The 14200-nt window shown below is 49.9% G+C and overlaps 2 protein-coding genes across 2 annotated transcripts in view; one reads left to right on the forward strand and one right to left on the reverse strand.

Annotated features, from left to right (window-relative positions):
• The window catches only part of PPP1R15A (protein phosphatase 1 regulatory subunit 15A), a 2703-nt gene extending 1544 nt beyond the window's left edge, over positions 1–1159 (forward strand). The window contains exons 2-3 of the mRNA XM_007942994.1: positions 3–374; positions 791–1159. Of these exons, the coding sequence (XP_007941185.1) occupies positions 3–374; positions 791–1159 (741 nt within the window). The remainder of the gene's footprint in view (positions 1–2; positions 375–790) is intronic.
• An 8247-nt stretch (positions 1160–9406) lies between these two features.
• TULP2 (TUB like protein 2) overlaps positions 9407–14200 on the reverse strand; it is a 7459-nt gene continuing 2665 nt past the window's right edge. The window contains exons 4-10 of the mRNA XM_007942995.1: positions 13866–13981; positions 12597–12911; positions 11193–11305; positions 10389–10503; positions 10209–10307; positions 9847–10018; positions 9407–9540 (exon numbers count right to left, since the gene is read on the reverse strand). Of these exons, the coding sequence (XP_007941186.1) occupies positions 9407–9540; positions 9847–10018; positions 10209–10307; positions 10389–10503; positions 11193–11305; positions 12597–12911; positions 13866–13981 (1064 nt within the window). The remainder of the gene's footprint in view (positions 9541–9846; positions 10019–10208; positions 10308–10388; positions 10504–11192; positions 11306–12596; positions 12912–13865; positions 13982–14200) is intronic.

The raw sequence follows: 14200 nt of genomic DNA on the forward strand, positions 1-14200 counted from the left end.
AGGGTCCTTCCTCTGTCCCGTCCACAAGTGCCTTCCTGAGGGCCTGGGTGTATCGGCCAGGAGAGGACACGGAGGAGGAGGAGGAGGAGGAAGAGAACAGCGACTCAGGGCCACAGGCCTCCCGTCAGAACCAGAGTGCCTTCCTCAGGACCTGGGTATGTCGACCTGGAGAGGATACAGAGGAAGAGGAAACTACTGAGGAATGGGCAGACACTGAGAGCCGCCCTTGCCAAGTGGCCATCTATCTACCTGGCGAGAAGCCACCCCCTCCCTGGATGCCTCCCCGGCTGCCTCTCCGACTGCAAAGGCGGCTTAAGTCCTTAGAAACCCCAACTCAGCATCCGAATCCTGGGACTCCCCTAAAGGCCACCAAGGTAGGCACTCAGGGCTCAGATTCCTGACGTTTAGGGAAAGGGGTCTAGAACCCCTGGGTCTGAGGGAGGAAGGGGCTGGAGGCTGGGACTTCTGGGCCCCCAGAGGGTTGCAGGGGGTTGCATGTGAGCCCTCTGGGGAGACTCACCTGTAATGCAATTCTTTGCAAGAGGCTGGGCCCCTGGGATTTCCTGAAGAGGAGGGAGCAGTTGTGACTCAATCATGCCAGCCTCCAGGGAACCACCTCTGTCCTGTGATTCTGATGGGGAATCCCTTGGCAGGAGGGTGACTAACCAGATAGCAATTCCGTGTAACTAATGAGTGTTTTGTTTTTTTTCTCTGCCCTCTGTGTCTCTGGTGTGGCTTTGTGCACTTTCTGTATCTTCCTGTCGCCTTGTGTCTGCTGGTCCGCCCCCAGGTGCGCTTTTCTGAGAAGGTCTCCATCCATTACCTGACTGTGTGGGCGGGGCCTGCCCGGGCTGCACGCCGGGGTCCCTGGGAGCAGCTGGCCCGGGATCGCAGCCGCTTCGCCTGCCGCATCGCCCGCGCCCAGGAGGAGCTGGGCCCCTGCCTCACCCCTGCCGCCCGGGCCAGGGCCTGGGCCCGCCTCAGGAACCCTTCCCTGGCCCTGGCCCCCACAAGTGTTCCTACCCAGACTACTACTTCCTCCGGCCCTTCAACTTCCCCTGTCCTGGCCGCGCACCTGAGCCCTGCTGTGGCCACACCTCCCTTCCCTGCTTGTGAGTCCCCATCTCCTTGTCCAGACCTTGGGGGGAGGCGTGGCTAAGACCACGTGGTTTGTGTTATTTATTTTTTATAAAGTATTGGTTTATATTTAAAAAATAAAGCCTTTTTCTTTCCAAGCATCAATGTCTCAGTGAGTCTAAACTGACAGTATCCCACAACTCCTGGGTCCCCGAAATAATTGCAATAGTTTAAGCCCAGTGTGCCAGTAGAGGGTAAAAACTACATTTCCCATCATCCCTCGAAAGTGCCTCCTCCCTGTCCTGAAGGACTTTTTGAAATAAAGACTGCTGGGCTTTGTAGTTTTTCTTTAGCTTACTCCTAGTTCCCCCCCCAAAAAAAATTTCCTATATTTTGTTGTTGAGAATATAGACTCAAAAAATGTTTTTGGTGTAATACCTCCCCCAAAAAACTGTGACCCTTGGTCACCCATTGGACCTGGAACTCACTCCCATAGCTGAATTTTCAAACAATAGAGAGGTCTACAAGGTGTACAGTAACTAAGAAGGTAGACAGTCCTTAGAACAATCAACCATTGAGATCAAAAGGGCAGCATTTGCCCAAGGACACTACAGAAGGTAACAAGGGTTAAGAGGAGGAGGAATAGAAACAGGAAACAAACATAGGATGTGTGAGGAGTGATGCTACCTCCAGAGGGCTGTAATCAATGACAAGAAATAATGTGTGTGAACTGTTGAATGTCAATTTTCATCCAAATCACAATAAAAGTTTAAAAATTAACAAAAAGACCAGCCTTGTTGGTCTCAAAAGAGGCTGGAGGAACCTCCAAGACTATGGCCCTAAGACACCCTTCTGACCTGGAACTAGCCATTCCCAGATCCCATCTTTCAGCCAGTCAATGGACAGGCCCAACAGTAACACCTGAGAGAACGTGTTCCTTTGAACGATCAATTATACCAGATCAAAAGGACAATATGTCCCCTAAAAGCAAAGATGAGAAGGTAGGAAGGGTTAGAAAATCCAGACAAAAGGAGAGAGAACCCAGGGCAGAAACGGGGTGCTGACACATTGTGGGGAATGCAGCCAATGTCAGGGAGTGCTTTTTGTATGAACTATGAAACGGGAAACTAATTTGCGCTCTCAATTTTCATCTAAAGCACTGCGGTGCAGTCAATTACCCGGTATGGCTCTTCTAGCCGTAAGTCTGTGTAAACTCCATGGTGGAATTTGCTGTGAGCAACTGAGGAACTCCTGATTATAAATGTTATTCACCTGGGGTATTTCTGTTGGAAGTGGCACAAAGCAATGTTCTGGGAAGGTGGCTGTCTCTCAGGTGCTTAGGATTCTGATGCTATGATTGGCTAGTTTGGCCACTCTGCCAGGCTCAAAAGGAGGCCTCCTAGAGGCAGAACTCTCTCTGACCTCTGGCTAAGGAAGACGTGTTGCTGAGAGAAAGAGACACGGAGAGACATGCACTGCTAAGAAAGAGACACCAAGAGACAAGCATTGCTGGAAGAGAGACTGAGAGAGACTGTTGGGTGAGAGACGGTGGGCTGGGAGAGAGACTGAACGTTGTTCCTGAACTTGAATCTTAGCCTGGTGCTTCCCTAATAAACCCCATAATCTGTGAGTTCTGTGTGGCCCCTGCAGTGAATTATTGAACCCAGCAGAAAAGGGGTAAGTGCTAGAGGAGGAACAGTTGGTGGAAGGGCTGGAGGGAGGCAGTATGTCTGGCCTCACAGTAATAGGCCTTGGGCTACTGATAGTGCTTCTGTCTTCCTCTTGTGGGGTTAGAGGAGGTCGGAAGATGTGGCCTCCCTGCCCTTTTAGCAAGCACACTAAAAAAAAAAAAAAAATAATAGCCCCCAAGTTTATTTTTGTACTGCTTTTAGTTCAGTCCCCACATCTATCCAAAAAGAAAAATCAAACTCACTACCATGATCCCCCCACATCTATAAACCAAAGCAATCATTATTCTAGTTTCTATCAACATAGATTAGACGCTCTGGTGGCATAGTGCCTAAGGCATGTGACTACTAACCAGAAGGTTGGAGGTTCAAACCCACCAGCCACTCCTCGGAAGGAAGGTGGGCAATTTACTTCCGTAGAGATATTGCCTTGGAAACCCAATGAGTCAAGTCAAGTCAATGGCAGTGACTTTGGTTTGGGCTTTGCTCCCATAAAGACTGACAGCCTGGGAACCTGTGGTGCAGTTCCACTCTGTCCTCTAGGGGCGCTGTGGGTCAGAATCCCCTCCAGGCACTGGGTTTGGTTTGGGCTTTGCTCCTGTGAAGGTAGGAGCTCTGGTGGTGCAGTGCCTAAGGCACTTGACTGCTAACCAGAAGGCTGGCGGTTCTAACCCACCAGCCACTTCTCAGAAGGAAGGTTGGGCAATCTGCCTTGGAAACCCAAGGAGGGGTCACTATGAGTTGGATGTGACTTGACGGCAGTGACTCTGATTTTTTTGTCTTATCACCATCGATTACTTTTACCTATTCTGGGCTTCAAATACATGGAATTATATAGTATGTACTCTGTTGTGCCTGGCTTCTTTTCTTCAATATAATATTTGTTAGCTTAATCCATGTTATGTGTGTATATTAAAAATCTAGTTTCTACATGTACAATTCAATTACATTTATTATATTATTTGAATTGTGCAACCATTCTCATCACCCTTTTCTGAGATGTTTCTCCCTCATTAACATGAATTCACTGTCCCCTAAAGTTCCCAGCTAATCTTATGAGCTGCTATTGCCAATTTGATCCCATACAAATAGTTCTTAAAAGAGACATATAGCACTGGGCAAACTGGCTACCAACGACCTCTATCAAGTGCTGAAGAGCAACAATGGCTCCTTAAGGACTATAAGGTGCACCTGACACAAGCCGTGATATTTTCAATCACTTCATATGCATGTGAGAGCTGGACAATGAGTAAGGAAGACTGAAGAATTGATGCTTTTGAGGTGTGCTGGTGAAGAATGCTGAAAGTACCGTGGACTGCTAAAAGAACTAACAAATCTATCCTGGAGGAAGTGCAGCTGAAATGCTCCTTGGAAACGAGAATGGCCAGACTTCATCTCACCTACTTTGGTCATGTTGTCAGAAGGGACCATTCTCTGGGGAAGGATATCCTACTTAGTAAAGTGGAGGGTCGATAAAGAGGGGAAGGCCCTCAATGAGATGGTTTGACACAGTGGCTACAGTAATAGGCTCAAGTATAGCAACCATTGCAGAGCTAGCGCAGGACTGGGCGGTGTTTCGTTCTGCTGTGCATAGGGTCGCTGAGTCAGAGATGACTCCCCAGCACCTAAGAACGACAACATAAAAGAGCATACTGCTCAAGGGAGGCCTCTTCACTAGGTAAGCCAAACGACTGTTTGGTCCTCAGATGACTTCAGAGGGTATTTTGGTTTAAGGTTAAAAAGTTACCTCGAGAAAGAAAAAAAAAAAAAGCAGGAAACAGGTTTACTGGCCCGATGGAGCCTGGTGGAACCACTGAGACTATGGCCCCTAGCTGCCCTTCAGGTCTGGAATTGAACACACACCTGTGGCTTCCAGCCAAACAGTAGACAGGCATACTAGTTGAGCATTTATCTGAGGTAGATACACTCCTTGGAAAGAACAAGCAAGAGAGAAAGAAGGGCTGCTCAGGCACAGGGAGACAGCTCAGGGGGTAGGGGTGCATGGAGGGATGGTCACAGGGAAGCGGTACCTGTCGGGAGGAAGTGGGAGAGGAGATGTTGCATTGTGCTAAATTGTGGTCAATGTCATGAGACAAAGTGTATATGATCTGCTGTATGGAAAATGTATTTGCTCTGTAAATTTTCATCCAAATTACAATAAAAATAAAAATTAAAAAAAAAAAGTTATCTCAGGACAATAGTTTTCAGGAGTTTATCCACCCTCCATGGTTCCAGACAGTCTAGTATCAATGAGAATTTGAAATTCTGTTCTGCAGTTCCCCCCTTTTGATGATGATTCTGCTATAGAATCTTTGAACAACATGTTCAGTAATGGCAGCCGGGCACAATCCAGTTCTGGTTTCAGGGGAAAGGAGGCAGTCGTTCATGGACGCAAGTAGCCACACATTCCATCTCTTCCTCCTGTTTGTGACGCCCCTTCGTCTGCTGCTCCAGGTGAATAGGGATCCATATGGTTTCATTTGCTAATTTTTAGACCATCAGACCTCTCTCCACAGCAAAGGTTATATAGGCATTAGCTAGTGTTATAATTAAGAGCTTCCCTGATTGTGTAACAGTTAAACACCAGGCTGCTTATGGAAAGGTTGGCCACCCAACAGGTCCACAAGACAAAGCCCTGGCAATCTGTTTCCGTAAAGATGACAGTTTGGAATACCCTATGGGGCAGTTCCACTCTGTCACATGTGGTCGCTATGAGTCGGAATCAACTCAATGACACCTGACAACGGCAGTGTTACAATCGCTCTTTCTCACCCACGTGTGTTGGCAGTTCCCATTCAAGTTCACATCTCCAGCCCAGAATTCTCCAACCTCAGAGGAAATAGCCATCAATTCCAAGCGGGGCGGGCTGAATGTCCCACACCTGGTCCAACCTCATACCTTCCCATCCCCTGCTTGTTAGGTTGTTGTTAGTTGCCATAGAGTTGGCTCCAACTCATAGCAGCCGTATCTACCACAGAACAGAGGTGGCCCAGTCTTGTACCATTTTCACATTCGCTGGTGTGCTAGAATCCATTGTTGTATCCTTTGTTTATTTTGAGCTGCTCTGGGGAGCTCTGGTGACGTAGTGCCCAAGGCACTTGACTGCTAACCAGAAGGCTGGCAGTTCAAACCCACCAGCCACTCCTTGGAAGGAAGACTGGGCAATCTACTTCCATAGAGATACTGCCTTGGAAACCCAAGGAGGGGTCGCTATGAGTCGAGTCAACTCGAGGCAGTGAGTTTGGGTTCTTGGTGTTTAGGGCGCTCCTGGAGGGCTGTGGTCGTTTGGTTTGTTTGTCAACGTGGCTGGGCCTGGCTGAGTGGCTGGGCAGCTGGTGGTAGTTACTCCCCATGATGAGACTGGCAATCAACTCCATGGTGGGATCTACCACAAGGAGCTGAGTAGCTGCTTTGGGTATGTGCTTTGCTTCCCGTATATAAGCAGCAGCTTTGGGAACGGTCTCGAGCCTATGGCATCCTTGGACCCTGCATGTGACTGTGTCGTTGCTCAGCAGCCTGCTACGCTCTGCCAACCTTGGGACTTACAATGGGCTTGAATTAATGGCCTGCTGTGTGGTTTGGTAACATCAGGACAGTGCCTTTTTACTTGTCAACCTTGGGCTTGTCAACCTCAGCAGCCAGTAGCTGCCTGAGTGAAGAGATGCCCCCAGCTTCCGTGGGCCGGGAGCAGGAGGCAGAGCTGAAGCCTAAGGTCAAGGAGCTTTCACTCAGCCCCTAGAGCCTGGGACTTTGAACTTGGACTTTTAGCCTCCCAAACTGTAAAATAATAAACTTCTGTTTGTTAAGGCCATCCCATTTGTAGTGTATTCTTGTCAGAGTGGCACTAGGGAACCAGAACACAGGCTGGACCCATTAACTCAGAAAGCCTACCCATCCAGTCAATCGGGACTCATAGTGACTCTACAGAGATTCTGTGGGACAGAGTACAACTGTCCTATAGGGTTTCTTGGCTGTTAGCAGCCACTCCAAGGAAGGAGGTAGGAGGTCCGATCCTTTACTTCCGTAAAAATTGACCACCTCAGAAACCCAAAAGGGGGTCACCATGAGTGGAAATCGACTCGATGGCAGCGAGTTTTGTTTGAACCTAACCAGGTCGTCAGCAGCTCGAACCTACCAGCCGCTTCATGGCAGAAAGACGTTGCAGTCCGCTTCCATAAAGATTTAGACTTGGAAACCCTCTGGGGCCATTCTGCTCTGTCCTCTAGAGCTGCTGTGAGTTGGAATTGTTCTTGACAGCCATGTTTTTAGGTTATGGTATAGGGTCTCCAAGGCTGCAATCTTTAGGGGAGCAGATCATCACGTCCTTTTGCTGCGGAGCGCCTGGTGGGTTCAAATTGTCGACCTTTCGGTGCGTAGTTGAGTGCGCTGCATCACTAGGGCTCCTCTGGTCATTGTAAGGACCCCAAAGGACTGCTACCCTTGGAGTTTTGTGGTCCAGACTCCCCACCTTGCTGCAGGAGCCCATCTTTTTCTCTCCTTCGAAGAGGTAGTCTTCGGGCAGTCTGGTTGCAGAAGTTCCCCCAGCCAGCTGTCTAAGACCAGACCCCCAGTACATAGTTGGTTGTACAACACTGCCATCTCGTGGTCATTTCCTTGTTCCACCCTGAACTCCACGGAACTCTCATCATGCCATCATTTCCAAAACCCCACCAAGCCTCCTCCCACTTTAAGACTCTTGTTTGAACTGTGTCTCCTGCCAAATGTTTCCATCCCTGTTCCCTTCTGCTTAGCTAGTTCCTTGGAAATGGTACATTAAAAATAAAGAAAAACCAGCAGTCGCCACAAAGTCAGTTCCTGCTCACTGGTGACCGAAGGTCAGAGGAGAACCGTCTCTGTAAAATTTTTTTTGTTCTTTCTTTTTAATTTTTATAGTCATCCAAGTGAAAGTCTACAGAGTAAATTCGTTTTCTTTTTTTAATGTGAAAACACACAACAGGACATTCGCCAGCATAACAACTTCCACATTTACAGCTTGGGGACACTGATGACCCTTTTCATGTTGGGCCACATGTTGTTATCCTTTTCCAAAATATTCTACCATCATGAGCAGAAACTCAATGCTCTGCAGACAGAAACTTCCCCTTTCCCCCTCCCTCCTACCCCTCCAACTCAGGCAGTATCTTTATGGAAGTAGGTTGCCCAACCTTCCAAGGAGTGGCTGGTGGGTTCGAACCACCAGCCTTGTTGTTAGCAATCAAATGCCTTAGGCACTATGCCACCAGAGCTCCCTGGTAACCACTAATAATCTTTGATGTGTATATGTATATGTACTTTTTTTTCCCACCTTATTTAGGAATTCTGCCCCCTCCCAGGTAGCAAATTCATTTTCCATACAGCACTTCGTACACATTTTGTTTCATGAGATTGACTGCAACTCCCCACAATGTAACAGCTCTCTTCCTACTTCCTCCCTGTAGTTACCTCTTTCCTGTGTCCTTCTTTCCTATGCATCCCTGCCCCCTGAGCTATCTCCCTGTGCAAATACTACCTTCCTGTTCTCCAGTGATTGAGCTAATTCTAGGGAGTATAAATATCATATACATCTGTCTATTGTTTGGCTAGGAGCTCTGGTAGCATAGTGGCTAAGGCACTTGACTGCTAACCAGAAGGCTGGCGGTTCAAACCCACCAGCCACTCCTCGGAAGGAAGATGGGGCAATCTACTTCCGTAGTGATACTGCCTCGGAAACCCAAGGAGGGGTCGCTATGAGTCGGGTCCGACTTGACGGCACATAACAACAACAACAACAACAACATTGTTTGGCTGGATACCACAGGAGTGAGTTCACTTCCAGAGCTGAAGGGTAACTAATGTCATCATCTCAGGGGGTCTCACCAGGCTCTATCAGACCAGTAAATCTAGTCTTTTTAATTATTTTTTATGATTTTGAGTTTTGTTCCACAATGTTCTCTCAAGGATCTGCACCGATCCCTTTCAGAGTGGCTGACAGTGGTAGCCGGGCACCATCCAGTTCTTCTGGTCTCAGAGTTATATAGGCTGAGGATCACATGGTCCACTAGTCTCTTGGACTCATTGTTTCCATGTGTCTTTGGTCTTCTTCATTCTTCTTTGCTCTGGACGAGGAAAGACCCACTGTTGCATCTAGAGGGCCACCTGCAAACTTAAGACCCCAGTCACTACTCACCAAAGTAGGATGTAGGACAGTGTTGTTGTGTGGGCCATCAGGTTTTCAATGGCTGATTTTTTGGAAGCGGATTTTCTTCTGATTCACTGCCGCGTGGATTTGAACCACCAACCTTTCCGTTAGCTGCCGAGTGTGTTCACGGTTCACACCATCCAGGAAATACTAAGGAAGTCACTTGCTACAGATGCCCTGCTCTGATCTGGCGGACCTGTGTATGGCTTTGACATGTCTGTGTCTGTAACTATAAACATTTTGTCCTTTTTTGTTGTTCAAAACCTGTCTCCCAGGCTTGACTGTGAGCCCCAGGAAGGCAGGTGCTGCTACACCGTCCACGACTGGAACACCCAAGACAGGTACCCAATCGACGTCTTAAAAGACGCTGGTTACCATTAACGTGGAGCACAAACAGGCACGTTGGGGCCCTTTCTCCCAGTTAGAAGGCACATAAGCTGGTGAAGGGGATGGCATTTTATTGTTACTCACACGCCAGCTTCCCATCAAAGCTGGACAAGCAGATGGCGAAAGCTTGGAGCGGACAAAGCGGGAAGCGGAAGTCCATGGTGAACGAGTCTTGGGCCACGCGGCCGAACTGAAGCACCAGGTACTCGGCTGCGGAGAGTCAGAAACTAAGCCCTTCCTCCATCCCTCAAGTCACTGCCGCGGGCCCCTGAGCAGCGAGAACTACGACTCCCAGGGGGCCGAGCGGCAGACCGCCTTCCAAAGCCCGGAAACTCTCCGAAGGCCGAAAGCCAACCCACAGCCAATTAGTAGATTCCGACCAAGTAAACTACAATTCCCAGAAGGCTATACAAACAACATGGCGTCTACGCTGCCTTTTAAAAAGGCCCAAGTGCTGATGGGAGGTGTAGTTCTCGGCCGTTCATGACCCCTCGGCCCAGGTTCCTAGGAGCTCACGGTCATCCGGATGCACGATCTGGAAGTTCTTCACCGAAGCCCGAGTGACGCGACCGTGGAAATTGAGCACGTAGGCGCCGCTCTCTTCGCTCCATGATGGGGCTTTGTTTTGCAGTAGTAACAGCCCCTGATTGGCTCCCCGTTGGAGGCGACTCAGTAACGACTCCTGTTCCTAGGAGGCAAAGTAGGGGGCGTGGTTGTTTACGTGCCACCAACCTGCTTCGCCCCCCCCCCCCCATCGGTCCGTAGAATCTGGGGGCCCTGTTCTCTGCTCTCTTGGACACAGGAGTCTGGCATAGTCCTCCCGGATTCTCAAGATCTATCGCCCATTCCTCCCTTGACCCAGAGATTGAGGGACTCACATTTTGTGGCTGGAACTTGATTCTCCGGTTCTGGCCATCGAATCCTGGGATGATCACGGTCATCTTCCGGGGTCCCCGGAATCCCAAGACGTTGGTCTTCTGGGGGCATGATGCTCGGGTTGGATTGCTTTCACTTCCCTCCCCAGGACCCCGCCCCATTCTCACTCCTCTGACACTCACATAACACACAGCCCCCAGCTCCTCTCTGATCCGAGCAGCCTCCGGGCCGGAATTCTTCCGGTCAGGGTTTACTCCGTTGTCAAAGATGGTGAACTTGGTGCCCAAGATATTGGATCTGCGCCATGATGGAAACAGAGAGAAAAAAAAAAAAAGTCAAAAAGAATTATCACCTTTTTGGTTGTAGGTGACCGCCCCATTCATCTTTCATTATTCCCCGTGAACACAGAAGGCTCCATGAGGTGAATGAAGTCCTTTGCTAGGAATCGGAGGAGCTGGGATTCAATACTGCACTTTCAAGTCTCAGTTCTTCAACCCTAGGCTCTTCCGCCTCCTGAAAAACTTCAGAATTGCACGTTTTTGCTTCTATAGCCCCTACCTTTTCAGTCCTCGCCGCCAGAAGCCAGTATCCACAATCCCAGTGCCTGCATCCTTGGGTGCAACGTGGTTGGTTTGTTTGTTTTTTAATCCTCCTACCTGCGCGCTTTCAGGACTCACTTCCTCCTTGGATGCAAGAACTCACACATCCCAGATCAATTCTCCCACAAGGGCTTAGGAGTCCCAGTTCCTTGCTTCTCGAGAAGTGAAATATCTTAAATACAAGCGTTCCTCCAGAGCCTGCAGCTCTTTTAGTCCCAACCCTGAAGAACTACAAAACCCATGTCCTAAGAGAAATGGTCCTAGAGCAGGTGGTATGTGTAGTCCATGGCCTGATGGGAAATGTAGTCCACTCATACCCTTCTTCCCCATTCTACCCTCCAGCACCGCTTGCCACCCGTTTCTCACCCACATCAGGGCTCTGCCCACCTGACTTTGCCCACAAAGTGGTCCCCATCCCGAGACAGGTCTGTGGGGTCCAAGGAGATGAGGTAATTAGAGGTTTTGCTCCTTTTCCTCTTACGCCCAGCCAGAAGGAAGTGCTGTGGATGGGAAGAACAGCTCGTTAGAATTTATTTCCGGCATCTAAGATTAAGGGTCGGAAGACCAGGAAAAGCCATGTGTCCATGACAGGAGAGAGGGTGGCGGAGCAGTACTGTCCCCAGGCTTGCTAGGGAATGTGATTCTCACTGGATGGAGTCGTGCCCCTTAAGGTGAACTTCTCATCTTACTATCTCTCCTTTCGTTCCACTGTTGGGTCAGGGGCGGGGCTTAGTCAGCACAGATAAACCTGACCTGACCGGGTAGGGCCCAACTTTGGGGAATAGGTTAGACCTTCACTTGAACATTTGGGCAAGACTGTAGGAATTTCATCTGGAAAAAACAGCCGTGGCTCTGAGTACGAAAGAAGCCTCTTTCTGTGAAAGACAGGGTACCCTGAGAAAAGGGGGGCCACACTGGGTGAAAGGAAATGACTCACAGAGGGAAGTTATACAATGTGGGGCTCAGGTAAAGGAGAGGTGTGACTAAGAGGGGGCGTTGCCTGGTTTTGGAATAGGCATCCTTGACGCAGGGAAGGCCGCGCGCCAAGCTGCAGGTTTAAGTGTGTGAAGGGGCGTGGCTTGGCTCCAGAATAGCGAATCCGTGAGGGGCGGGGCTAGGTGTCAGGCTCTGGGGGTTTAGCCATGGGCTGGATCGGGTCTCTGTGAAGGGACGGGTCTTGGGCCAACCAAACCAAACTCACTGCCATCCAGTGCATTCTGACTCACAGCGACCCCCACTGGGTTTCCGAGGTGATAAATCTTTACAGGGGAGCTCTGGTAGCATAGTGGCTAAGGCACTTGACTGCTAACCAGAAGGCTGGTGGTTCAAACCCACCAGCCACTCCTCGGAAGGAAGGTTGGGCAATCTACTTCCATAGTGATACTGCCTCGGAAACCCAAGGAGGGGTCGCTATGAGTCGGGGCCGACTCGACGGCAAACAACAACAACAACAACAAAGCATGGTACCCTGGTGGTGAAACGGTTAGCGCTCAGCTGCTAACCAGAAGGTCAGTGGTTTGAACCCACTAGCAGCTCCATGAAGGAAAAGACCCAGAGACCTGCCCTAGTCAAGATTACAGTCTGGGAAACCCTAGGGGGCAGTTTTACTGGGTCACACGGAGTTGCCATGAGTCCCAATGAACTGAATGTCCACCACCTCAATTATCAACAAGGCCTGGATTGGAAAAATTCTTGACTGCCCCTCAGAAAGGTACGAGATTTGTCCGTGGGAAGTCAGGCTTGGTCCCGCGGCTAGAGGGGCTGGACCGGCTCTGAAGAACCGAACCGCACCTTCCGGCCGTCCGCTGCCTCTTGGTACAGGTAATAGAAGGGAAACATTCCCTTGTCTACGCCGTGTTTGTCCCGGTTGATGCGGCATTGAACAGTGTGGCCCCGGAGCGCGGGCCGCAGCACGTACGCCTCCATGTTCTCGCCCAGTCGAGGGCCCGGGGCCCGGAGCAGCATGCAATATGTGTTCCCTACATCTCCACTTCCAGTGCCGTCCTCGCCTCCCGGGTACTGGGACACTTCCTGCTCCGCTGCCACCAAGTTCATCGCTGCAGACTCTGACTCCGAATCCTCTTTATTCACTTCCAGGTCTTCACCCTGGACCAGGAGCCAAATTCAATGTCGAAAGATAACCAAATCCCCAGGCTTGCCTGCCATTGATTGGCCAACCTTGCTAAAGGTTCCGCCCCCTTTCCACCCATGTTTTCTGCCTATTGGCCAAGCATCTCAACCCTCCGCCCTTTCACTTTAGTAATTGGCTAGTCCCTAACGGGTAAACTGGAGCGTCAGCGAAAAAGGGTAACAACCTCCACACGATGCATTGACCGTGGCTGCTACGATGGGCTCAGGTATAGCAAGGATTGTGAGGCTGGCGCAGGACTGCGCACCGTTTCATTCTGTTGTACATTTGGGCGCTATGAGTCAGAACCGACTCAATCACACCTAACAACAACAGTGCGTTCAATGGGCCCACTCAGTTGAGCCCTCATCATGGACTGATTGGCCAGCTCCATTCAGTCTCGTCCACTCCGGAAGTTCCCTTTTAGACCACTACCTATTGAACCAAAATTGGTGTACGCTGGGTCTCTAGATCATATATCTATTACAACAGATCTCCTTCAGTAAAAGCACCCCAAAATTGGCCTTCTATGTCGCGGTTTTGCCCTCTCCGAAACCAAACCCACTTCCATGCAGTCAGTTTAAACTCATAGCGACCCCCATTGAGTTTCTAAGGCGGTAAATCTTTACCCAAGTAGATTGCCCAGTCTTGCTTCCACGAAGTGGCTGATGGGTTTGAACCACCAATCTTCTGGTTAGAAGTCAGATGCCTTAGGCACTGTGCTACCCTTAAATGAATTGGATTCCAATGGCCACGCCCACATCTCTTCAAATCCTCTAGATCTGACTGGTGGCGTTCACAGAGTCTCTGCTAGCCCAATCACCACAGACTTCTTGGTGGCTCCGCCCACCAGAAAACAAGGACTCTGATTGGCCATCAGAATTTTGGCCCCACCCTTCGTAGAAGGCCGAAGCTGCTGGTCAGGTTCCTACCTGGTTGAAAGCCAGGCCTAGTTCCTGGTCGTTATCCATTCCAATTAGTTCCAGACTGAGCGGCATGTATTTGTATGTGCCATCCTGGGATTCGATCTCATCCTCTGCACTCGTCCCTGGGGAGTGGATGAAGCCTGGGATTAACCGCAGGATGTCAGTGTCTTAGAGGCAAGAGACAAAGTCAGCAGTGGTGGATGGAGAAGTCCTGAATTCCAGGGTTTTCCTCCTCCCCCGTGTGCACGGGGGGTGTCTGGCCGGGATGAAGACTCTCTGAGGACTGAGAGGAGTTTGAGTCCTCCCTTTCCCTGGTCATGGATCGTAACTAAGTCTAGGGG

The sequence above is a fragment of the Orycteropus afer genome, unplaced genomic scaffold (genome assembly GCF_000298275.1).
Source record: "Orycteropus afer afer isolate SDZICR_OR568_19922 unplaced genomic scaffold, OryAfe1.0 scaffold00099, whole genome shotgun sequence".
Lineage (NCBI taxonomy): Eukaryota > Metazoa > Chordata > Mammalia > Tubulidentata > Orycteropodidae > Orycteropus > Orycteropus afer.